We start from the raw sequence: 25,537 nt of genomic DNA, 5'->3' as shown, positions 1-25,537 counted from the left end.
TTTATTTGAGCATGTAGCTAGTTAATAAAATCTGTTAGAAATCAAATTATTAACCTATGTGCATGCAGCCATGACATATGACCATACATATCAATTTTTATCAGTTATTACCCAAACTTTTCAAAAATGCAAAACGTTGGCATTTCTATGTAATGGTAATACTGGGTATAAAAATTCACAAATCTGACCTCCTTAAGAATTATACAAGGTTAAACACCTTAAAAATGTTGGCATTTCTAGGTAAATGACGAAAAAAGAAAACCTGTTCTACGGGCGGACGGACCTTTCAAGTAGGATTCGGTCGGGATTTTTTTTTTTTTTTTTTTTTTTTGAAATTACTCAAAAAATCGCCAAAATCTGTAAATATTTGCAATTTGGGAAAATCAAAACAAAAACAAAATTTTTGTTCCTGAAATTGTCAAAATTTGGGTCGGTATTCATTTGTATAGGAAATTTTTTTTCCCAATTTGTTCAAAATCTGGGTTGGTCGGGCCCGTGAGAACAGGGTTTTTTTTTTTCGTCAGCCTAATGGTAAAATCTGACCTCCTTAAGAATTATACAAGGTTTAACACCTTAAAAACGGCATTTCTAGGTCATGGTAATACTGGGTATAAAAATTCATAAATCTGACCTCCTTAAGAATTATACAAGGTTAAACACTTGGCATTTCTAGGTCATGGTAATACTGGGTATAAAAATTCATAAATCTGACCTCCTTAAGAATTATGCAAGGTTAAACACTTTAAAAATGTTGGCATTTCTAGGTCATGGTAATACTGGGTATAAAAAGTCATAAATCTGACCTCCTTAAGAATTATGCAAGGTTAAACACTTTAAAAATGTTGGCATTTCTAGGTCATGGTAATACTGGGTATAAAAAATCATAAATCTGACCTCCTTAAGAATTATGCAAGGTTAAACACTTTAAAAATGTTAGCATTTCTAGGTCATGGTAATACTGGGTATAAAAATTCATAAATCTGACCTCCTTAAGAATTATACAAGGTTAAACACTTTAAAAATGTTGGCATTTCTAGGTCATGGTAATACTGGGTATAAAAATTCACAAATCTGACCTCCTTAAGAATTATACAAGGTTAAACACCTTAATAAATCGAGTCATGGCCATCCAGGACAGAAGGACTTGGCATGCTGTTGTAGTTCGAGGACACCACTCATCTTAAGCAAGCAAGAAGAAACAATATACTTTTACAGTACAGGTGACGGTCACTTCATACAAAAGGGACTTTTGTATATGTGTCCTATATCATACGATGACCCATTCATTGCAGGGGTGTAAGTGACCACAGATAATAAAAAAAAAGTCTGAAAAAGCCTGTATCATACTTATTGAGTTCAATTGAATTTGACGTACATATATATACTACCTAGCATTTACTTTTGAATTTTTATTTGCCGATAGTTTATTTCAATATTAAACACACAAAGCTCTACAAGCAGATTGAGTTTTGTCCCCTGCAAACGTCAGTATCTAAATAGCATGCAGAATAGTCAAACTGGATTCACTAGACCGACTTATTAGTATCTACAGTCTTATCATAAAGAAATAAGTGCATATATATTCCTATGTAAGCAATGGCTAATCTAAATACTTATACACCACCATGGCAGAAACATGTGATTCTGTTCAGCAGCATTGGAATATTTCTACTGATGAAGACCCTTGGTGCGCTGCTTGTACCGATAATTGCAGAGTGGGAATGGACTACTGATGCTGTTAATAACTCTACAGTACAATGTGTGACCGAGAAACTATGTGCAAAACCTATGGATGATAACTGTGTTTGTTTAGACCACAATACTGACTGCATCGGAGGAAGCAACATAGGCAACACCACCCCTATTTCTGCTAATGGAAACATCATTAGTCAGATGCATGTGCCGAATAGAGATCTAGAGCAACAGGCAGCAAATACTACTTGTATAAATCCAACATATCAGAATACCACTGAACTGATGCTTCATATCAACTTTAATGTAGCAATCCTATTTTTGGCACCAACGATATTATCTGTCATAATCTCCCCACTGGCAGGGGCATATGGGGATACTTATGGCTTTACAATACCACTACTAACAGCACTTGTTGCTTCCTTACCCGTGACATTTCTGTATGCATTTATGTCCAGTTTCACTGCCATTTTATAGGTGAACTACTGCAAGTGGTTGCAGCTGCTAGTGCAAAACCTGCTATATTTGGTCGCCTATATGCCATATACCCTCCTAGCACAAACAGAGGAAAGAGACTTCTTGGCATCCTTATGGCATGTAACTCTTTTGCATATTTCGGACCGGCACTCTGCGGAATTTTGTTCATATATCTGAAGCAAATGGCAACATTTTTAAGTTTTGTTCCCGTTGAAGTTTTGCTCATATTTTCCATTCTCTTGACAAGTCAAGTCAACAAAGTCACATGTTATGATGCAAACAGTAAAGATGAGAAGACCAATGGGATAGATGAGGACAAACTTCCTTACAATGGTGTAGACTCCTTTCCTTTACATGAAGCAGAACTATATGATGATATTAAGTTTCGTTTTCCTGAAGCAGAACCACCAGATAATCCTTTTCCTGTAGAAGAACCACAAAATGATCCTTTACCTGAAGCGGAACCATCAGATGATCAAGATGATACCAAACTTTCCCAAGTTATAACTAACCATAGAATTCTTATAATAAGCCTGACTCTAGCAGTTGTGAACTTCCCAAAGCATTTCTGCAACCTGTTTTATCAATATGGATGAAACAGAGATTTGGCAGCAATGCAGACACCACAGGTCTGTTCTGGGGTACTGGTGGTGTGGCGGACATAGCAGCAAGTTTTATCAGCGTCAAGTTTATCAAGCGCTATCCTAATCTCATCTGCCTGTACACAGCAATACATTTAGCGTTAAGTTCTTTACCTTTCATGTTACTTCCTATGTTATCATCACCCTATACAGCAGCTACCTGCTTCGCATGTAACATTTACGACACGGTTTCAGATTTGAAGCAGGTTTGACTGCCAAAAATGGCAAAATATAAAGTTTCAAAAATATTGTTTTAAATATGTTTTCTAGACTGAAATTTTGTGCAGAATTCATTTCTGAAGTCAGAAATGCACAATCTGTCATTGTTTTCCTGATATGAGCATTACATTAGAGGCATATGCTTATGACGGAAATAAAAATATGAGATCCATAAGTGACAACATCATCACAACATATTTGAACACTATTGGCACACTTATAATGGCTCTGCAAGGCTCACTTCATGTTGTAGTGCAAGTCTGACATCTGATTGGTGCAGGCACATTGAATATAGGTCACATGATTGCGCAATATTACAGGTACTAATTGTTCCCGATTTTGCTCAAAAATGGGGTGGCGAGTCAATTTGATCAAAAAATTAGAACTAAAAAAATATGCATTTTAGCACAAGTTTGATACTATATCCCTGTAGTACTGTATCATGGGAATAACTGATTAGTTTTTCTGAAGTCAGAAATGCAAAATCTGTCATTGTTTTCCTGATATGAGCATTACAGTAGAGGCATATGCTTTTGACTGAAATAAAAATATGAGATCCATAAGTAGCAACATCATCACAACATATTTGAACTCTATTGCCACACTTATAAAGGCTCTGCAAGGCTCACATCATGTTGTAGTGCAAGTCTGGCATCTGATTGGTGCACACACATTGAATATAGGACACATGATTGCGCAATATTACAGGTACTAATTGTTCCCGATTTTGCTCAAAAATTTGTTGGCAAGTCAATTTGATAAAAAAATTAGAACTCAAAAAATATGCATTTTAGCACAAGTTTGGTACTATATCCCTGTAGTACTGTATCATGGGAATAACTGATTAGTTTTTTAAACATGTCGCCCTCATATTTTTTTTTTGCGATTTTTCGAAATGCCAAATTTTACGTAATTTACAGATGTCACAAATTGATAAAAAAAATTAGAAAAGAAAATTGAGAAGGAATGGAAAGATATTAATGTTATACCCAAGTAGGAACTTATACTGTGCATAACTGATTAGTTTTTCCAGCCTATAGCTCTTGTAGTTTTCTTGTAATCTCGATTTTTATAAATGGCGGGAATTTTTACACACATCAAAATTTTAAGGGGTAGGGGAAACATTTTACATTTTGCAAGTCTTTTAGTTAAAATGAACAAAGTTAGGCATCAAATGAAAGCCCATTAAATACTGCATAGACTGGTAGGTCAACCATCACTGTAGCACCTTCCTATCAAGAGTTATGATTTTTCAAATCATTTTTTTTGCCGAAAACGGCTTATTTTGGCATGTCAATTGTCACGAGGCATGTCATATTTGAATGATTCTGGCGCACAAATGATTAAGTCAATCACAAAACAAATACCTGAATCCATCAAATAGTACCCTCAGCTGATATGTTAACATTTTAAAGGGCCATATCTATGTATATTGTAGACTCTATGAGTATACAAAGTTGGCATGTGAAAATTTTTGTCACCCAAAAAGTGGGTTTTTCGGGCAAAATCGGCCACAAATCAACATTTTGTAGCAAAACGATGTACGATGCACGTGTTTTGACCAAAAAATCATGTTCTACAAACAATTTTACCCTAGAAAAGATACCTTAGAAATTAAACATAGCTATTTTCACTCTGGGGTGAATTTTTACACACTTTGGCAGTGAAACCTGCTTCAAATCTGAGACCATGTCTTACCTAGCGGGTGCAACTCGTTATGGTGCTACTAGTATGCTATCAACTTTAGCAGAAACAGAATTTCAAAAAGGCTATGGACGTGCTTGCCCCGGTAGTATCAGTGTTGTTATATAACACAGTTGGATTTAGAGCAATGTGCACAATTATAGGACCATTACTGCTTCTGTGGGCACCAATTCTATTTTTTGTAAGAGATATGGGGGGTCAAAAAAAATTGACTGATAAAACTGATGAGAATGAATCTAGTGAAGCAAGCATGAAGCTTCCAGTTGTCAATCATTTTCAAATGTCTTCTTTTTATGTGCAACCAACAAGACATCAACACAAATTGAGTGATATTGTGTGACAGTAAGGGAACAACCCAAAAGTTTGATGAAGGCGGGAGGGCATCAAAAAGTCAGATTACGTTTGTAAAGAAGTAGTTAAAACATCGGCCAAAGTTGATCTTTTTTTAAGGATTTAATATATAATTGTCAAATTTTAGTATTTTCTGAAGTACGATATTGACATTTTACAGTGGTTGCTTCAAAATGATTTCAAATAAATATAGAGTGCAGTACTCGCAACCTGCAACTTCATTTTTTTAAGCAGCTGTACCGCACTTTGATTCGTTTTTTATTTGAAAATCCAGCAAGTCCTAATTTTTTATGAAGAAAAATATTTCAAAATAAAATAGAGTTATTGTTTCTTAAACATGATCAATATCCTAGCAATGTCTCACCCTCCACAACCCCATCGACCGTAGTGACGCCCCTGTGCCCAATGAATACAGGTTGGAATTTTCGATATTTGACACTTACGTTAGAGGGATGGGGGGGGTTAGCCTTCTAACGAAAGGACTTTCGTTTATAAGGCTTCATAACACTTTTGGGTTGTTCCCTAACTCAAATGAGTATTTTTGAGTTATGTCAATTCAAAATCAATAACTCTGTAAGTACCCCATGATCAAATGAGTCACTTTGAAAAGGAGTTACAACTTACAATTAGTAACTTTTAAAGTAAATGGTTTTGTCGCAGCATATCTCAAATTTAAATAAATCTCTTTAACAGAAACCCAAATGAATCACTTTTAAAGCGCCTCAAATTAATACCTTTAAGGCAATGTAGCATTCATGACAGCTAGCAAATGCCAGTTTTGAGTATACTCACATGATATGTAATGAAACAAAGACAAACTAATCAGCCCTTTTCAGGGCTACCTTTTAAAAAAAAAAGAGAAATGACTTATGTTGTCAATAAAAAGAAAGCAAGAAACAATTCAGTAAGAAACATAATAAAACAAAAAGGCATAAAATAACCAAGAAAAACAAGTAATTGCAAGTATAGCAAAAGAAGTCCCATCCCACATCAATTTCACCCACATTAATGACACTTAACAAAATCCATAACCCATAAGCCCACCAGTAAAATAAAGTTGTTATTTTATAAAGTTATCATCGAGGAATGTTTTATATTCATGCATGTATATGCACTTTTCAATCTTTGAAGTAGCCAAACCTCCTCCGTGGACAGAGTGAAAACGGATACATTTCTTTAAAAGGGCATATCTTCAAAAGTTATGAGTTATTGTTTTGGTTTATTAAAGCTCACGGGTAAAGGCTTCTTTACATACCAACATATACTTGATCAACTTTTCTGAAATAGGAAAAAAAGAGGGCGCAATGAGGGGCCTCTTTTTGGGGGACACCCTGTATGCCTCATATAAGGAGTGTATGAGAAACATTGTGGTGGTGGATTGGGAAAGTTTTGGAAGATCAATTTTCAGTTATTCCTCATGTAAATACAATAATTTAGGAATGTCACTTAACTTACTATGAATTAAATTGACTGTAGCTCATTAATAATATCTGTTAGAAATTAAATTATCAACCTATGGGCATGCAGCCATGACATGTGACCTATATTCAATTTTTCAAAAAGTTATTTCCAAGCCTTTGACAATGCAAAACCTTGGCATTTCTAGGAAATGGTAATACTGGGTATAAAAATTCACAAAACTGACCTCCTTACGAATTGAGCAAGGTTAAATACCTTAAGAAATAAGAGTCTAGTACGAGGACGGTCACTTCATACAAAAGGGACTTTTGTGTGTGAACTATATCAAACGATGACCAATTCATTGCAGGGTTGTGAGTGACCAGATAAAAAAAGTCTGAAATTTGGAAAGCTCCTATACTATTGTACAGAGGACGTGCAGAAAAAGCAAAATCAAGATCAAAATGTCAGAATTCAGATTGTAATCTGAACTCTTACACCCTTGTATATCGTACTCATTGAGTTCAATTGAATTTGACATATATATACTACCTGGCATTTACTTTTGATTTATTTTTTACCGATAGTTTATTTTGATATTAAATACACAAAGCTCTACAAGTAGATTGAGTTTTGTCCCTTGCAAACGTCAGTATCTAAATAGCATGCAGGATAGTCAAACTGGATTCACTAGACCGACTTGTTAGTATCTAAAGTCTTTATGTCATGAAGATATAAGTGTATATCCCAATGTAAGCAATGGCTAATCTAAAGACTAACACACCACCATGGCAGAAACGTGTGATTCTGTCAAGCAGCATTGGAATATTTCTACTGATGAAGACCCTTGGTGCACTGCTTGTACCGATTCTTGCAGAATGGAACTGGACCACTGATGCTGTTAATAACTCTACAATACAATGTGTGACAGAGAAACTATGTGCTAAACCTATGAATGATAACTGTATTTGTTTAGACCACAATGGTGAATGCATCAAAGGAAGCAACATAGGGAACACCATCCCTATTTCTGCTAATGGAAACATCAGCGAGATGCATGTGCCGAATAGAGAGCAACTTGCAGCAAATACTACTTGTACAAATCCAACATATCAGAATACCACTGCACTGATGCTTCATATCAACTTTAATGTAGCAATCCTATTTTTGGCACCAACGATACTATCTGTCATAATCTCCCCAATGGCTGGGGCATATGGGGATACTTATGGCTTTACCATACCACTGCTAACAGCACTTGTTGCTTCCTTAATTGTGACATTTCTGTATGCATTTATGTCCAGTTTCACTGCCATTTTTACAGGTGAACTACTGCAAGTGGTTGCAGCTGCTAGTGCAAAACCTGCTATATATGGTCGCATGTATGCCATATACCCTCCTAGCACAAACAGAGGAAAGACACTTCTTGGCATCCTTATGGCATGTAACTCTTTTGCATATTTTGGACCGGCACTCTGAATTTTGTTCATATATCTGAAGCAAATGGCAACATTTTTAAGTTTTGTTCCTATTGAAGTTTTGCTCATATTTTCCATTCTCTTGACAAGTCAATTAAAAAAGACACATGTTATGATGCAAACAGTAAAGATGAGAAGACCATAGATGAGGACAAACCTCCTTACAATGGTGCAGACTCCTTTCCTTTACATGAAGCAGAACTATATGATGATATTAAGTTTCGCTTTCCTGAAGCAGAACCACCAGATAATCCCTTTCCTGAAGAAGAACCACAACATTGTCCTTTACCTGAAGCAGAACCATCAAATGATCAAGATGATACCAAACTTTCCAAAGTTATAACTAACCATAGAATTCTTATAATAAGCCTGACTCTAGCAGTTGTGAACTTCCCAAAAGCATGTCTGCAACCTGTTATATCGATATGGATGAAACAGAGATTTGGCAGCAATGCCGACACCACAGGTCTGTTCTGGGGTACTGGTGGTGTGGCGGACATAGCAGCAAGTTTTGTCAGTGTCAAGTTTTCCAAGCGTTACCCTAAACACATCTGCCTGTACACAGCAATACATTTAGCGTTAAGTTCTTTACCTTTCATGTTACTTCCTATGTTATCATCACCCTATACAGCAGCTACCTGCTTCGCATGTAACATTTACCTAGCTGGTGCAACTCGTTATGGTGCCACCAATATGCTCTCAACTTTAGCAGAAACAGAATTTCAAAAAAGCTATGGACGTGTCATAGGTATCGGTAATATTGGATCTAAACTGCCGTATTTATTTGCCCCAGTAGTATCAGTGTTGTTATATAACACAGTTGGATTTAGAGCAATGTGCACAATTATAGGACCATTATTGCTACTGTGGGCACCATTTCTATTTTTTGTAAGAAATACAGGTGGTCTAAGAAAAAAATGTATCAGTGTTATTGTATAACACAGTTGGATTAGAAAATTGCCTGAACTAACTGATGAGAATGAATCTTGTGAAGCAAGCATGAAGCATCCAGTTCTCAATGACCAGCATTTTCAGAAGTAGCTTATAATTATCTTAAATTTCAGGAATCCAAATATTCAATGTTATTTCCGAACTTGTGGAAATGCTAAACTTGACTCTGAGTTTTTATCTGTTTATGTTTTAGCTTGCTTTTATTCATTTATTTATTTATTCATGATCTTCACTGATATTGGTCTTATGTATTTTATCACTTTTGTCTAGGATAAATTATATGTAGTTTTTTGATTAGGGTTAGAGTTAGGGTTAAGGCCAGGGTTTGTATTATGTTTAGTGTTAGGGAATCAAATATGGATTTTTGAGAAAAATATCTTGGCCTATTAGGGCTGTGCAATAATTATGAGCCCCCCCAGGTAAAAATTTTGAACGGCCCACCAAAAATTGCTTGCCCCCCTCAGCCTGCCAAAATTGCTTGCCCCCTCAACCCACCAAAAAATCTTTTGCAAACCTTAAATCAGGCTTCCTCAAATAGATTTGTTGAAGCGCCACATGAAATAAAAAAACAAACTGCAAAGCGCCACTCAATGGCTGGGAAGTCACCGGGGGAGTCAGAGGGGGGTTGGCCCCTGTGAAGGTATCGATTTTTTTTAAATTTGAGGTGCAAATGACGCCATTTGGCGCAACATTTTGTACTATTTTAGCCTGTCTTGATAAGGATAACATGGGAATCGAATTGTTTATTTATTATTTTTTTTAATTTAAACGGCGCCGCGCGCCACTCGGGAAGCCATGGCGCGCCGCTATTTGCGGAGCCCTGCCTTAAATGGTCTAGATATATATGTTGCGAGTGCAGCGAGCAGGAAAATTTGCATATTAAAGTGTTTCTGAAGCCTTTTTAGAGCATGAATGTGTGCCAGAAATTGCTTCCCCCCCCCCCTCTCGGCTGGCCAAATATTGCTTCCCCCCATTTTACCCTCCCCCAGGGCTCATAATTATTGCACAGCCCTTATAGGACAAGCATTAACATTTGTGACAAAAAAAAAATTAAGAGAAACATTGTGGTGGTGGATTGGGAAAGTTTTTGAAAGTAAGTTTTAAGTTATTCCTCATGTGAAAGATGCTTGTTAATTTAGGAATGTCGCCTAACTTACTATGAATTTAATTGAGCATGAGATAATTATATAGATAATAAAATCTGTTAGAAATTTAATTATCAACCTATGTGTGCATGCAACAATGCCGTGTGACCTTAATATGCAATTTAAGTTATTTATTAAAGAATTATTTTTAAGAATTTTGCAAGGTTAAATACCTTGATAAAATAGAGTTTAGTTTTAAAATATGTATAGTCCTGCAGATGCATGAAAGTATTGTGTATTTTTCTGGAAACGCACCAAATTTGGGTCAATTGAAGCTTTTGATGTGCTAAACAAATCTGGAGTAAGGGCCAAAATCAATTCTTTCCAAGATGGCTACCACATTCAAAATGACAGCCACTGAGTAAAATTGCAACGTTTTGCATCTTCTTGGTATTCAATTGTACTTATTTTTCACCTTTTCATATCTTTTTACCGTAATAAGGCGCAATTTGATGATTTGACCTACTTTTAACCAACAAATTTTAAAATAACATTTAGAAAACATTTTTTAAATGTTGTTGCAGTGTTTTTTCATATAAAACATTTTAAAAATGTTTTCCCAGACATGTAAATGTTATTCCCGCATTTCGAATAAAACCAAAGCGTGTTTTAAACTTCACATTTCTGATTGATTTTTAAAACGCACAAAACTATTTGTCTTTTTGGTATTTTCCAGAAAGTGGCAACCATCTTGAAAAAATGGATTGATCCATATCCAAAATTGTTCTGCAGCTAGAACATTATATTTCTGGTTTCTTTTATACGAATAAAAAGTGAAATGAGTATACTGTATTATTTATGTGCATGTATTTGTTGTTTTCAGCTAATGCAGCGGCCATTTGAAAATGGCAGCCATCTTGAAAAAATAAACCAGAATTGTTTAGTATTGCTATATTACCGGTACTATATTAGAACAATCAGAAAAGATTTCTACTTGCATTATAGGTAAACATAATATTTTGTCAACTATTTAATAACATTATGTTAAAATTTTTGCATCTACTTTTCACAAATGTTTTTAGAATGTTATTAAAACGTTTCATACCCTTTAAATAACCCAACAATAAAACAATTAAAACGTTTTATGTTTGCTAGCAACTCAACTTGAAGGCTCTACGACGACTTTGAAAACTTGACCTTTCCGAGCTGAAAATCGGCGGCCATGTTGGATTTGAAGGTCATAAATGGGTCGAATCATCATTACTTGCAGTTTTACTGTTCAACATTCAACTCAGCATAATCATAGCTTTAATTAGAGCTTACTATGAAGGCTATAAAACAAAATTTGACCTCTGTGAGCTGACATTTAACAGCCATTTTGGATTTGAAGATTTAAAGGTAGGTCAAATCATCAAATTGTGCCTTACTAGGATAAACAGATATGAAACGATGAGAAATAAGCACAACTGAATACCAAGAAGATGCAAAAACTTGTAATTTTACGCATTGGTGGCCATTTTGAATTTAGCAGCCATCTTGGGAGGAAATAATTTTGGCCCTTACTCCAAATTTGTTCTCCAAATCAAAAGCTACAACTGAGCCAAATTTAATGCTTTTCCGGAAAATTGAACAATACTTCATATTTCACACGCTTCTGCAGGACTAGTAGGTGATGGTCACTGCATACAAAAAGGCACTTGTATACGCCTATGTATTTCCTACAATGATGGTCAGTGGTCACCTCATACAAAAAGGTAACTGCATACAAAAATGGCACTGGTATATGTGTCCTTCGTGTATATATCTTACAATGACCCATTGACATATTTAATACCTAGCAATTACTTTTAAAGTTTTATTTAACTGATAAGTAGAATGAGTTTTATCTCTTGCAAACGTCAGTATCTAAATAGCATGCAGGATAGTCAAACTGGATTCACTAGACCAACTTGTTAGTATCTACAGTCTTTTTGTCATGAAGAAATAAGTGCATATCCCTACTTAAGCAATGGCTAATCTAAAGACTAACACACCATCATGGCAGAAACGTGTGATTCTCTCTAGCAGCATTGGAATATTTCTACTGATGAAGACCCTTGGTGCGCTGCTTGTGTCGATTCTTGCAGAGTGGGAATGGACTACTGATGCTGTTAATAACTCTACAGTACAATGTGCAAAACCTATGGATGATAACTGTATTTAGACCACAATGCTGAATGCATTGAAAGAAGCAACGTAGGAAACACCACCCCCATTTTTGCTAATGGAAACGTCATCAGACAGGCAGCTACTTGTATAAATTCCACATATCAGAATACCACTGAACTGATGCTTGATATCAACTTTAATGTAGCAATTCTATTTTTGGTACCAACGGTAGCATCTTTTATAATCTCCCCAATGGCTGGGGCATATGGGGATACTTTTGGTTTTACCATACCACTGCTGATAGCTCTCTTTGCTTCCACAACCGTGACATTTCTGTATGCATTTATGTCCAGTTTCACTGCCATTTTTATAGGTGAACTACTGCAAGTGGTTGCAGCTGCTAGTGCAAAACCTGCTATATATGGTCGCATGTATGCCATATACCCACCTAGTACAAGCAGCGGAAAGACACTTCTTGGCATCCTTATGGCATGTAACTCTTTTGCATATTTCGGACCGGCACTCTGCGGAATTTTGTTCATATATCTGAAGCAAATGGCAACATTTTTAAGTTTAGTTCCTGTTGAAGTTTTGCTCATATTTTCCATTCTCTTGACAAGTCAAGTAAAAAAAGTCACATGTTATGATAAATATAGAGAAGATGGAGTAGAACTACCAGATGAACCTTTTCCTGAAGCAGAACCATCAGATGATCAAAATGATACCAAACTTTCCCAAGTTATAACTAACCATAGAATTCTTATTGTAAGCCTGACTCTAGCAGTTGTGTACTTCCCAAAAGCATGTCTGCAACCTGTTTTATCAATATGGATGAAACAGAGATTTGGCAGCAATGCAGACACCACAGGTCTGTTCTGGGGTACTGGTGGTGTGGCGGACATAGCGGCAAGTTTTATCAGCGTCAAGTTTATCAAGCGCTATCCTAACAACATCTGCCTGTACACAGCAATACATTTAGCGTTAAGTTCTTTACCTTTCATATTACTCCCTATGTTATCATCACCCTATACAGCAGCTACCTGCTTTGCATGTAACATTTACCTAGCTGGTGCAACTCGTTACGGTGCTACTAGTATGCTATCAACTTTAGCAGAAACAGAATTTCAACAAGGCTATGGACGGGTTATAGGTGTTGGTAATATTGGATCTAAACTACCATATTTATTTGCCCCAGTAGTATCAGTGTTGTTATATAACACAGTTGGATTTAGAGCAATGTGCACAATTATAGGACCATTATTGCTACTGTGGGCACCATTTCTATTTTTTTTCAGATATACAGGGGGTCCAAGAAAAAAATGTATTAGTGTTATTATATAACTGAATCTATGATGAGAATGAATCCAGTGAAGCAAGCATGAAGCATCCAGTCAACTCAAATTGGGCCATTCTATTTGACATCCACACTACCCCTGTGGAAGATTTTGGAAATACCTTCCACATGAGGAGTAAGTTTTTCAAATATAATTGGTCAGAGTTAATCATTTTTAAACCCATACTCCCCCTGTATTATGGTTATACCTATATCTTCCACAACTGGAGTGAGTATTTCAAATGGAAGTTGCCCAATTGTCTATTATATTCGAAACTTACACTCCGTCTGTGGAAGATTTGAGCTAAATCTTCCACAGGGGTAGTGTGGATTTCAACTGGAATAGCCCATTTAGTGACCTTGTCTGTCAGGAACTCAATAAGAATTTTTGAGTAATGTCAATTTCACAATGAGTCACTTCGGAAATTGTGAGTAACTCAAATGAGTCATTTGAAAAATGACTCACACAAATGACTCACATGCAGCTTTTCAGGAAGATCATTAGTCCGAATAGGGTAATGGGATTTCAGATTAGGATTATGGTTAAGGTTAGCCTTATGTTTAAGATTGGTGTTAGGGACTCAAATATGGATTTTGCAAGAAAACAATCTCAATTATTCTAAGGTACAAGTGTAACATTTGTGACAAATAAAGGAGAAATATCAACTTCTTTTACTTGACTACTTATTACCACAGGGTTCAAGAAAAATTCAAAATTTCAAAAAGCTGTGAATAGAAGAATCGGTTCGCTACCCTCCCTAAGTTGTCCCATTTTCAAAAAATTTAGTCAAATATAATCACATTTTCCAAAAATGATGCTTCAGAAAAAGTTGCAAATGTATGCATGGAGACCAAAGATAATTAATAAATATTGTGTATTAGTAATATTAAGCAGTAGTACTTGTAGTAGTAGAATAAGAAACCAAGGTGTGAAGGCCAGTGATCAGTGAATGCACTATCCATCCATTCATGAAAATGTACAACAAGGCTATTGAAATGTTCTCTTCACAATAGGAGAATTATGATGGTTAGTAATGTCAGCAGAGTTTGTTATAACTTCATGGAAATGTACAATAGGGCTAGTTAGGGATGGTTAGTGACGTCAGCAGTTTGTTATAACTTCATGACACAATAATAGAAGGCTATTGAAATGTTCTCTTCACAATAGGAGAATTATGATATAATTAGTGACGTCAGCAGAGTTTGTTATAACTTCATGAAGTTCATGGAAATGTACAATAAGGCTAATGAAATGTCCTCTTCACAATAAGAGAATTATGATGGTTAGTGATGTCAGCAGAGTGTGTTATAACTTCTTTAAGGACCAGGTATTTATTTACTGATACTTTTAACACAATTACTATTGTTTTATTTCCAAGTAACTTGCCATGACCAAACAATTGTAAAGGCTTTGTCTTACGGTTATGTTGGTGTGTCATCCTCTTCATCACCGCCCATATACATTTCTTGCATCATCATCATCATGTGTACAGGAAGTAATTATTAATATTCAATAATTGTGACATGATCAAGGGGAATAAGTCGGATGTCACTAATATTGATTTTGAGATATTAGCAAAGAAAGTGTTAGAATTCTTTTTTGTTTTATATTGTTTTCAGCGATTGATAAATTGACATAACTTTGCAAAGAAAAGTTGTATCAACATGGGGTTTTCAGTTTCTGAAAGCTCTAAATGTCCTTTTTAGAAACATGTGTGAAACTCATTTTTGACCAGGGTTAACATGTGACTCGTTCCCCTTGATCATGTCACAATTTAATTTATGTTAATTTGTTAGACTGACCATTACATCATTGTTAGAGATAATGTTCTATTGGATGAAATATTACTTAGGAGGTTGGACTCATATTTCCTCTCCAAAATATAAGATTGATAATTTTACTTTACTCTCTCTCTCTCTCACCTGTCACTAACTCCTAAAAAAATGATAAAGCACAATTTAAGAAGCCTCTAACTCAAGCACAAACAAGTTTTGATTCATCTTTTCTTATATTTAGTGGTGTTGTTTAGTGTAAAAAGTTGAGATAATTACTCAAGGTGGATGTACATGTAAGGGCTTTTGCAAATAAGCTCTTCACATGTTGGTGATCTGTATGGTACATGTGTTGGTAAAAGATGGTATCTCCTCATTATTGACTTTACAAGTTCATACTCCATCCATGGCCACACACTTGAGGAAGTTGATTCTATACCAGGTTTCTGGACATCCACATTGACTCCAAACTCTGTGACAACACCCATGACAGCATCATTAAGAAAGCCAACTCCACCCACCCATGCATTTCTCAGTCATAACTTTTTAGTAACTGCTCACTTATGATCAAGGAAGCAACATATACAACACCACCTTTTTAAGATCTATAGTCAAATATGCTCCAGGATCCCCACACCCTGCAAAGGAAAATTAACCCTAACCCAACTCATTGTGTTTTTGCTATCGGAAAGGAAAGAAAACAGAAAGCAGATGAACAAAGAAGTCAATTGGTACCCCCGGATTCAGAACTCCGACCCCTCACACACCACACAGAAGATCACCAACCTGTAGCCACGGGGGTTATACTGACCCGGCCAGCGATTCCTGGGTATATATGACTTAGGCTGATTGCACCATGGCATCACATTTAATGCATTCATGCACAGTGCTTTTCATAGTAAGCTTTAGTGAGTTTCAGTCGGGTTAGGATTAAGAGACTTGATCAAGTCCAGCATAGCTGCGCTCCCTGTGTCACCAGCGCCTATAAGGAGTAGTGCTATAAACATGGATCCATGTGTGAGTTTCATAAATGAGACATTGTCTCACAAAATGAACAGAAAGTTGCCAAGAAATATGGTTCATTGAATATGCCAGAAAATAACAAAAACAATTCTTCAAAGTATTGACATCTAAACACCAAGTGAGGGAGCAACCCTGGCAAGTTATATACCACATCTACAGGTAGTGAACGTCACAAATTCTCTAAATTCAGTACTTACATTTCCGTTGTCAACCGTGTAATTGAATGGGATTATTTTGACATTTTAAAATGCTTAAATATCATAAACAAGTTGGCCTATGTTAATAAATAATATTAATGCAAGCTAAAACCGTTGGGGTTCGATAATGAACCCCACAAAACTAACAGAGTGTATGGAAAATGCCATACGGCTGAGCGGTTTTGCCGGTTCTCTCCAACCATCATGCCACTCGCCGCCTGATATACCGTAAAGATTCGCCTAATGGCACGCATGGACTCCTTTGCCAAGAGGTGGACTCCTTTGCCTAGGGGTAAATTCCATGCACAAATAGAGAGCTCCCACCGTAAAGATTAAGCCTAATGGCACGCATGGACTCCTTTGCCTAGGGGTGGACTCCTTTGCCTAGGGGTAAATTCCATGCACAAATAGAGAGCTCCCACCTCTGAAATCCCAACAAGAATTTAGGGTCTGTGCCCTTATTTGCTGGTGGGATTTTTACAGGTAGGTACTTTTAGTTTCTGTTTCTGTCCATATGACCATTAGGCGTATCATCTTTACGGTACATCATTATAAAGCTTATGATCAAGAGATCTGAAAATGGCCATAACATACCGTGGAATCATGGCATATTGCCTATAGGGATTGACACCAAGTCATGTACCACATGAGCAAACCAAAAAAATAGCGCAAATAGTGCGAGCGTATACACAAAAGAAACTTCGTGCGAAAGATGAGTGATGTCGCCAGGTCTGAACGCTGTACCGGTGTCAACTGAATTACAGTACGCTTATAGGGCACAGGCATGAAAAATTCCAATCTGTGTTTATTAATCTATGGGCCATAACCACAGAATTTGAGAAGGAAAACCAGGACTTGACCGCCATCTTGATACAGGCATGGGGCAAAAATTGGTGGTATCCAGTTTCCCTCGGAATGTACTCGAGGCAATCGTTATCATGCAAGCGCGGCATTGAGAGACGCACTTGATGCGACCTGCACGCGATAACAAGACACTTGATGCATCCTGAATGCGATACCAAGGTGCTTCAGATGAGACGCAAAATTGTTTGTGTTCATCTCCGCGCACCATCGGCAAGGAATCGAATACCCCCAATTTTCTCCCCATGATGGTACTATTGTATGTGGCGGTACAGGGAGTTCGGGTTCTCCTTCTGTAAATCTGTGGCCATAACTCAAAAAAAAAAAAAGATTTGCACCTCTTCTCTCATTTTGTGGTAACACTGGTCATTAATTGATTAATTGATTAATTAGAACATAGTGAGGTCACTGAAAACAAGGCGGTTCTCGAACCACGAGTCTCGCCTGCTTTCGCGATCGCCTGCTTTTACGATTACTTTTGGTAGAAGTAAATGAACCTGCAACAACCCATGGCGATTTGCCTGTTCAATTTGAGCTTGATTGGACCAATATTGGAATTTGACCTTTGATCCCTAAATTTTGGTGGGTCTCGGCTGGGCACAATTACCTGGCTGATGGTGACTGTAGGCCTACCCACCAAGTCTCATGCCCATCCGACAATTTTTACTAATTTGACCTCAGATGACCCCTACTGACCCCAAAATGACCTTCCAAAAATTGGGCTCTAAATGTTGACTGTACATGTCATGCCCATACAACAGTTTTAGTCATTTGACTTCAGATGACCTCTGAGTGACCTCAGATGACCTTGCAATGACTGTCCAAAAAATTTGGCTCTAAATGATGACTGTACCCACCAAGTTTCATGCCCCTGTGACAGTTTTTAGAAATTTGACCACAGACGACCCATGGGTGACCTCAGATGTCCCTGAAATGACCTTACAAAAATTGGACTTTAAATGTTGACTGTAACCACCAAGTGTCATGCCCATGGATGACCTTTGATGATCCCAAAATGACCTTCCAAAAATTGGCTCTAAATGTTGACTGTACCCACCAAGTTTCATGCCCATACAACAGTTTTTAGTAATTTGACCTCAGATGACCCCTGGGTGACCCTGAAATGCCCTTCCAAAATTTGACTCTTAATGTTGACAGTGACCACTTAGTGTCATGCCCATACGACAGTTTTAGTAATGTGACCTCAGATGACCCCTGAGTGACCTTGGATGACCCGAAATGACTTTCCAAAAAACATGGCTCTAAATGTTGACTGTACCCACCAAGTTTCATGCCCATATAACAGTTTCAAGTAATTTGACCTCATGACCCCAGATGACCCCTGGGTGACCTTGGATGACCCAAAAATGACCTTCCAAAAATGTGGCTCTAAATGTTGACTGTACCCACCAAGTTTCATGCCCATACGACAGTTTTAGTAATTTGACCTCAGATGACCCCTGGGTGACCTCGGATGACCCGAAATAATCTTCTGAACATTTGACTCTAAATGTTGACTGTACCCACCAAGTTTCATGCCCATACGACAGTTTTAGTAGTTTGACCTTAGATGACCCCTGGGTGACCTCGGATGACCCGAAATAATCTTCCGAACATTTGACTCTAAATGTTGATTGTACACACCAAGTTTCATGCCCATACGACAGTTTATAGTAATTTGACCTTAGATGACCCCTGGGTGACCTCGGATGACCCGAAAGAATCTTCCGAACATTTTACTCTAAATGTTGATTGTACCCACCAAGTTTCATGCCCATCGACAGTTTTAGTAATTTGACCTCAGATGACCCCTGGGTGACCTCAGATGACCCCGAAATAATCTTCCGAACAGTTGACTCGATGTAGCACCCCAACAGAGACATTTTTGACATAAAACCCGTTTTAGACATTTTTTGAAAAAATGCTTCCTTCACCCTAAAAAGGTTGTTTTAAATGTACAGTGTCCTATACTTTTGTACATGAGAGACATTCTTAAGTCTTTTTTTGGCCTAATAACTTTGCCTACATGACCGAAATTGATATATATAATGCGCAATATAAAAACATTATTTAATTAAATTTTGACCCCCCCAACTTCGAGTGTGTGGGAGGGGCCACATGGGGGGGGGGGGTGCTAGTGAACATTTGACTCGATGTAGCACCCTGTCATGGTGAATAAGATCTCAATACAAGTCTACAGTGCTTTAATATGAGAAGTTGAGATAGACTGGAAATAAATCTTGGATTCCTTTGTTATAATTTGTGTGTGAGCATTCAAGCAAAGAAATGATATGGATATAGCTAAATCTCTCCATGGAAAATTCCAGGTCTGAGTTTTGTTCTATTCATGAACCTTGAATGAAAAATGCACCTGTTATTTGAATGAATATTGGAAGCATGCTTTTTTGTAGAAAGCCAACTTCACTTGCTATCTGGACACCAGGGTGATAACATCAATATGTAGGGAATTCACAATTTACCCATAGGGTTGTGACACCAATATTTTAATTTTCCACTTAATTGCAACTTGGGGGCTGAAATCCAGGCTCTGCAGGGAAAATTTCATTTGTGCTTGCGCGTTCATCTTCAATTATGTTACTGACGAGAGTAAATAACCAAGTATACTTGAACTTGGCGAAGATGTGAGGAGCGGCAGCCATGACAAACATATTGTTGGTGTGATGTTACAAAGTCATCTCCGGATGCAAGTCATATAATTTCAAGTTTTATGTAAGTTCACTTTTCATATTATGCTGGTGTATTTTTATATAAATATCATGTTTTGTATTTACAAACTAGCTTTGCAGAATGTGCGTAACATTCTGCAATGCAAATTTATCATGATATTTATCAGACCGAAACTTTACCAAATTAAACCATGAAAGAAATTTAGGCCCATTAATTTTCATGTTTTATAACAATTTGAACTTAGTCGTTTTCGGACAAAGATTTATTATGATATTTGAGGCAAAGACTTTAATGACAAAACTATCCAAAATAAAATGTTGCATTTTATAAGATTTATCATGCAGTCATTGAAAAGATATTCACAGAGTGACATGTTTTGGAAATCATTAATTTATAATTTAAATAACCAAATGTCAATCATTGTTTGAATGTTTGGAAACCTATTTGGACATAATGAAATTGACAAATTAATGTGTCTGGATTTAAAGAATATATAGATTATGTTATTATTTATGTGGTAAATAAATTGTGTAAATTATGTGTAGAAATAAGGAAACAAATGGACATCAGCAAAACAAAATACGAGCAACAGAAAAAGAAAATTGTAAATATAAATGATATTAAAAAAAAAAAAAAAAGATATTAAATTCATGCTCAATTATTACTTTCAGTAAAATGATTTCAGATAAGACTTTGAGTTAAGCAAACCGAGCATGATGACTTTTGAATTAGAATTTTGATTAAAAGTAAGGCCTACAGAAATTCGGAAACTTAGAATCTTTTGGTCTATTTTAAATCTGTAGCCCGTTTGCGTTGGGTTTGGGAAAATCATTGGCATCGAAGTCTTTTCAACATCATGGGAACCTGGAATCTACCTCAATCTTAACAAGCTTCAGCTTCAAGGAAGATCGTATGGTGTGAACTTTTATATCACGGATTTCGTCATATGAACTTTTAGTATTCATAGAAAACCGGTAACCTGAAACTGTGCACAATTATTTTTACATCAAATAAGACAGTATTTTGGACGTTATAAAAAAATTAAAGAGATCTCTGCTAAATTCAAAGTATATATGTATCTTTTAAAATTAATTGTAAGATTATCTTTTTGAAAGTCATAAAGACTATTGTTTTTTTAATAAATAAATACATTCTTGATTTGTTATAAAACTTAATCTGGTCCGGTTTACATTTATTCTTAGCATCATGGCTGAGTATATTGGGTAAGGTGACACACCCCAACAGAGACATTTTTGACATAAAAACCAGTTTTAGACATTTTTTTGAAAAAATGCTTCCTTCACCCTAAAAAGGTTGTTTTAAATGTACAGTTTCCTATACTTTTGTACATGAGAGACATTCTTAAAAGTCTTTTTTTGGCCTAATGACTTAATTGGCCTACATGACCGAAATTGATATATGTAATGCGCAATATAAAAACAATATTTCATTAAATTTTTGACCCCCCCCAACTTTGAGTGTGTGGGAGGGGCCACATGGGGGGGGGGTACTAGTGTGCATCCTCTGGTCATACTACCCCCTACCACATTATGTTGACCGTACCCACCAAGTATCGTGCCCATACGACAGTTTTTAGTCATTTGACCTCAGATGACCCCTGGATGACCTTGGGTGACCTTGACGCACTAACCAATACAAACTTGTTCTGTCTGGGGTGAAGATGCACCCACCCACCAAGTTTGAAGAACGTGCGACCCCTAGTCTCCGAGAAAATAGGTTTTTGCATTTTATGCATAAATTATGCAAATTAGGTACTTAATTACCATATTTTGCGCTGAAAATCGAATCAGATTGAGATCCTCTGGTCATACTACCCCCTACCACGTTTCATCATCATAGGGCTTAGGGATCTTACGAATCCCCCAGATACAGCTCCACAAGGCGGATTTCTTCAGATTTCCAACCATATTTGTAGAATCGATCCGCATAAATTATGCCAATTAACAACTAAATGCGCATACTTTTCAGCGAAAAACTAATCAGGTGATCAGCAGATGTGTATCATAGCTGACACCAGGTTTCGATACCATGCGCCCGACGGATCTTGAGATAGTCTGTCCACAAACTCCGCTATCAATTTGCGCTGATTTTCAAGATAAATTATGCAAATTAGCTATGTTAATTTGCAAATTTTTTCCCAAAAACATACGGTTACGGAGCAAACTTGGATACCCTTCCTCCCACCAAGTAGCGTCGCCGTAAGTCTTACGGTTCCCCAGATACAGCTCCGGACGGACACACATACATACATACATACATCCACACACACACCCCTCCATCCACACACACGGACAGACAGAAATAGTGATTACTAAGTCCCATCCTGAACAAAGTTCAGGCGAGACAAAAAGGATCTATAACTAAGGCATTATAATGAAAGACAGATAAAAAGACTAGTTTGCGTCTGAAATTCTGACAACTAGACAGAAAATGCCGCACTGCGAGGTCAGTAACTAATCATGGTGCGCCTTTGCCCTGACATTAGACGCGATTTTGACAAGCGGCTACAGGGCGACAGGTAACCGAAGTATTTTCTTGTCAACCTAACCCTAACCCCCAATTAAACGTCAATTGACAGGATAGTGGTCAACAGATTACTGCTTACTGTGTGACAACAATAGGTTACCTGTCGCCCTGTAGCCACTTTGTCATTTTTATCTCTGTTTTCCATTGTAATCCAACCCCTGTATCACATACTGACGTAATTGCAATGCTGCATGGTAAGCGAATGTTCTCAGTACAGATCCAAATAAGTAAAATTAGGTACTCACTAGAAATATTTCGTAAACAAACCAGAGTGAACAAGATTCCCGATAGGAATCGAAATATTTGTAGTGAGTACCTAATTTTACTTATTTGGATCTGTACTGAGAACATTTGCTTACCAGTGATTTATGAACGATCCTGATGAATTTGTTCAGAGTAATTGCAATGGCTGCCTTATGTGACCTTTTATCATCTAATATTGTGATGAGCAAAATAAATGTTGTAAATTACTGTTAAAGTGTTATCACAATATTACAATCCCATGAGCATTCATAAACGAAAGCAGCATGGTGAAATATTAAATAACAATATATAAAATACAACAATGATAATAAAAATCACTGAAGGCAGCTAAATACGTCACTATGTAATACAGCCAACGGGTTATCATGACTCTATACTTACAGCAAGTTTGGAGGGGCACGATTCCCAGAACTTCCTGGTTTCTTCTGCATCAGCTAATTTACCATCTACCATACTCTTCAAATTCTCCCATAATGCACTAGATGTGGTCAACACTTTGTGTTCATGTGAATCCTAATGGTACAAAAAGAAAAAGTGTAATTTTGCATTGACTGAAAAATAATGTCCTCACACAGTAGGGCCGGCGTCGGCACCGTTTTTTGATGTTGACATGTCGACATATTTTGTATCTTGATGTCGACAGTGTAAAAAATACCAGGACTTTTTTTTTCATGATTTTAGGAATATTTAAAAAATTTTAACCTAACATTATTTAGAAACACTGTCGGCAATTTCAGCAGAATCCAAGATGGCCGTCTTCATAGCGAGCATGTACATGTAGCGATAAAGTGTACAATTCACACTGGGAAAACAAGGCAAAATACTGCCAAAAGTATGACCCCTGAAGGCAAATAACATGAAAAATTTGCGAAATAGTAGGTAAAAGATAAGATTTGGCATTGCATTTTGTTGAAAATACATTGGAAATGGCCAATATTTTGAGTGAAAATGAGCTTGCCTGGCGAAGTTTTACTGGGCCATTGCCTTAGCACTATGTCGCCATGGACGAAGTTCTGTCGATATGTTGACATAATTCACTTTGTCGACAGGATTCCGACAAAGGACCTGTCGACGCCGGCCTTATCACACAGTGATTACTTCTTGGCAGGTTTTGAGTTTGCAATAGACTAACAGCAGGGCTGGATATGGCCATGAAATATCTACAAATACTGCCAAATGCTACACAGTGTCATCGCCCGATATCTTCATGGCAGAAATCGCCATGGTAGGTTGAATCCACCGCCACGCATGGCCATTTTGTTCCGACCTGTTTAATAGTTTTGAGACGCATAATGGGCCGAAGGACATCTGACTAAGGCTACTGACAATAGCCCGGTGACTGACCTCGCTGCGTGTGAGTCGAGCATGGTAAGCCATAGGTCATATGCTTTTAGACTACCTCCACGATTGGCCTATACACTGCGCTATATAATTCGGCACATATAAAATCAGAATTATTGTCAGTTTTTGAGTTCAAGACGCAAGCTTCTTTCTCAAGACGCAAGCTAATGACAATCATATCTGTTCAACACATATATTCAAGTGCAACGAACCACATCTGGTTTCTTTGGCGAAATCATTTACGGGATATATTCATCATTTTCTACCCCGGTATCCAAAGATTTTCATCTGAATATCAAAATCGTGCATAGCACATTCACGTGTATCGATCCCGGGTATTGATTTTAGTATCTCTGGTGTACCAAGTACTTATTAGCCAGGCGATGTCGGTGTGCACTATGCCAATCTTTCCAGTATACTCTGCTCGGGCAGCCCTCGCGAAGTAAACCATGCACACAGACGACCCGGACACATTGTTGTTAAACAGTGATGAACAATTGTGAAATATGAGTGAATCCATAAGGGAAATGTTCCATTGCACAAGTTGGGACAGTGATGATTGGGACAATACATCTTTCACCAAGTAATTATATTTCCACGATACTGCATGAATTTAAGGCAGTTAATATTTTTTTTTATTTTACTCATACATTTTTTCTATTACTTCAAAAACCTATTTAAGGTAGGGAATTCATTTTGTCATCAACATAACACCATGTTTTGCCTTGACAAACTTCACATTTTGGGATCCACCCTATAACTAAATCAGCGAGTGTAGAGAGGCTGATGGTAAAAATTACAAATGACAATCGACCAATGAACTAGCTAGAATTTATGTATGAATGATACAATACCAGATGACTTACCTGGGCATAGTATTCGGACAGTTTCTTAAGCAAATAGGCATAGCATTTGATGCGATCTAGCGGTAGTTTCATCAGAGTGCGTAGAGGTGCGCCAAAGCTGGGTGGCTTCTCTGGTTCATTTAACAGCTCGCAGAAGACCGATTCATGCTTGGACAGACTCTCGCTGAAACAAACATACAAACGAACAAAACAAACTTGGTCTTCAAAACAACAGAGAATTCCTGCACAAAAATATTTTGTCAAACTGCTCCACTAAATGGGTTATTCTTTTGAAATCCATACACCCCCTATGGAAGATATGACGTTAATCTTTCATACAGGGAGTGTGAATTTCAAATGGGGCTACCTGAATGGGTGACTCTATTTGAATTCTACACCCCCTGTATGAGAGATTAAGGTTATGTCTTCCATAGGGGTGTATGGATTTCAGCTGCAATAGACCAATAATCAACAAACATAGATGTGATGTGATCAAGCAAAATGAGTCAAATGTCGGGAAT

General features: G+C 37.0%; 1 protein-coding gene across 1 annotated transcript in view; it reads right to left on the bottom strand.

Annotated features, from left to right (window-relative positions):
* The window catches only part of LOC140168274 (alsin-like), a 145,415-nt gene that overhangs the window by 85,291 nt on the left and 34,587 nt on the right, over nucleotides 1–25,537 (bottom strand). Inside the window, 2 exon segments of the mRNA XM_072191629.1 lie at nucleotides 23,212–23,343; nucleotides 25,038–25,200. Of these exon segments, the coding sequence (XP_072047730.1) occupies nucleotides 23,212–23,343; nucleotides 25,038–25,200 (295 nt within the window).

Source organism: Amphiura filiformis, chromosome 13 (assembly GCF_039555335.1).
Source record: "Amphiura filiformis chromosome 13, Afil_fr2py, whole genome shotgun sequence".
Taxonomy (NCBI): Eukaryota; Metazoa; Echinodermata; class Ophiuroidea; order Amphilepidida; family Amphiuridae; genus Amphiura; species Amphiura filiformis.
The sequence above is the reverse complement of the archived record's forward strand: the minus strand, read 5'-3'. Positions and strand labels throughout refer to the sequence as shown.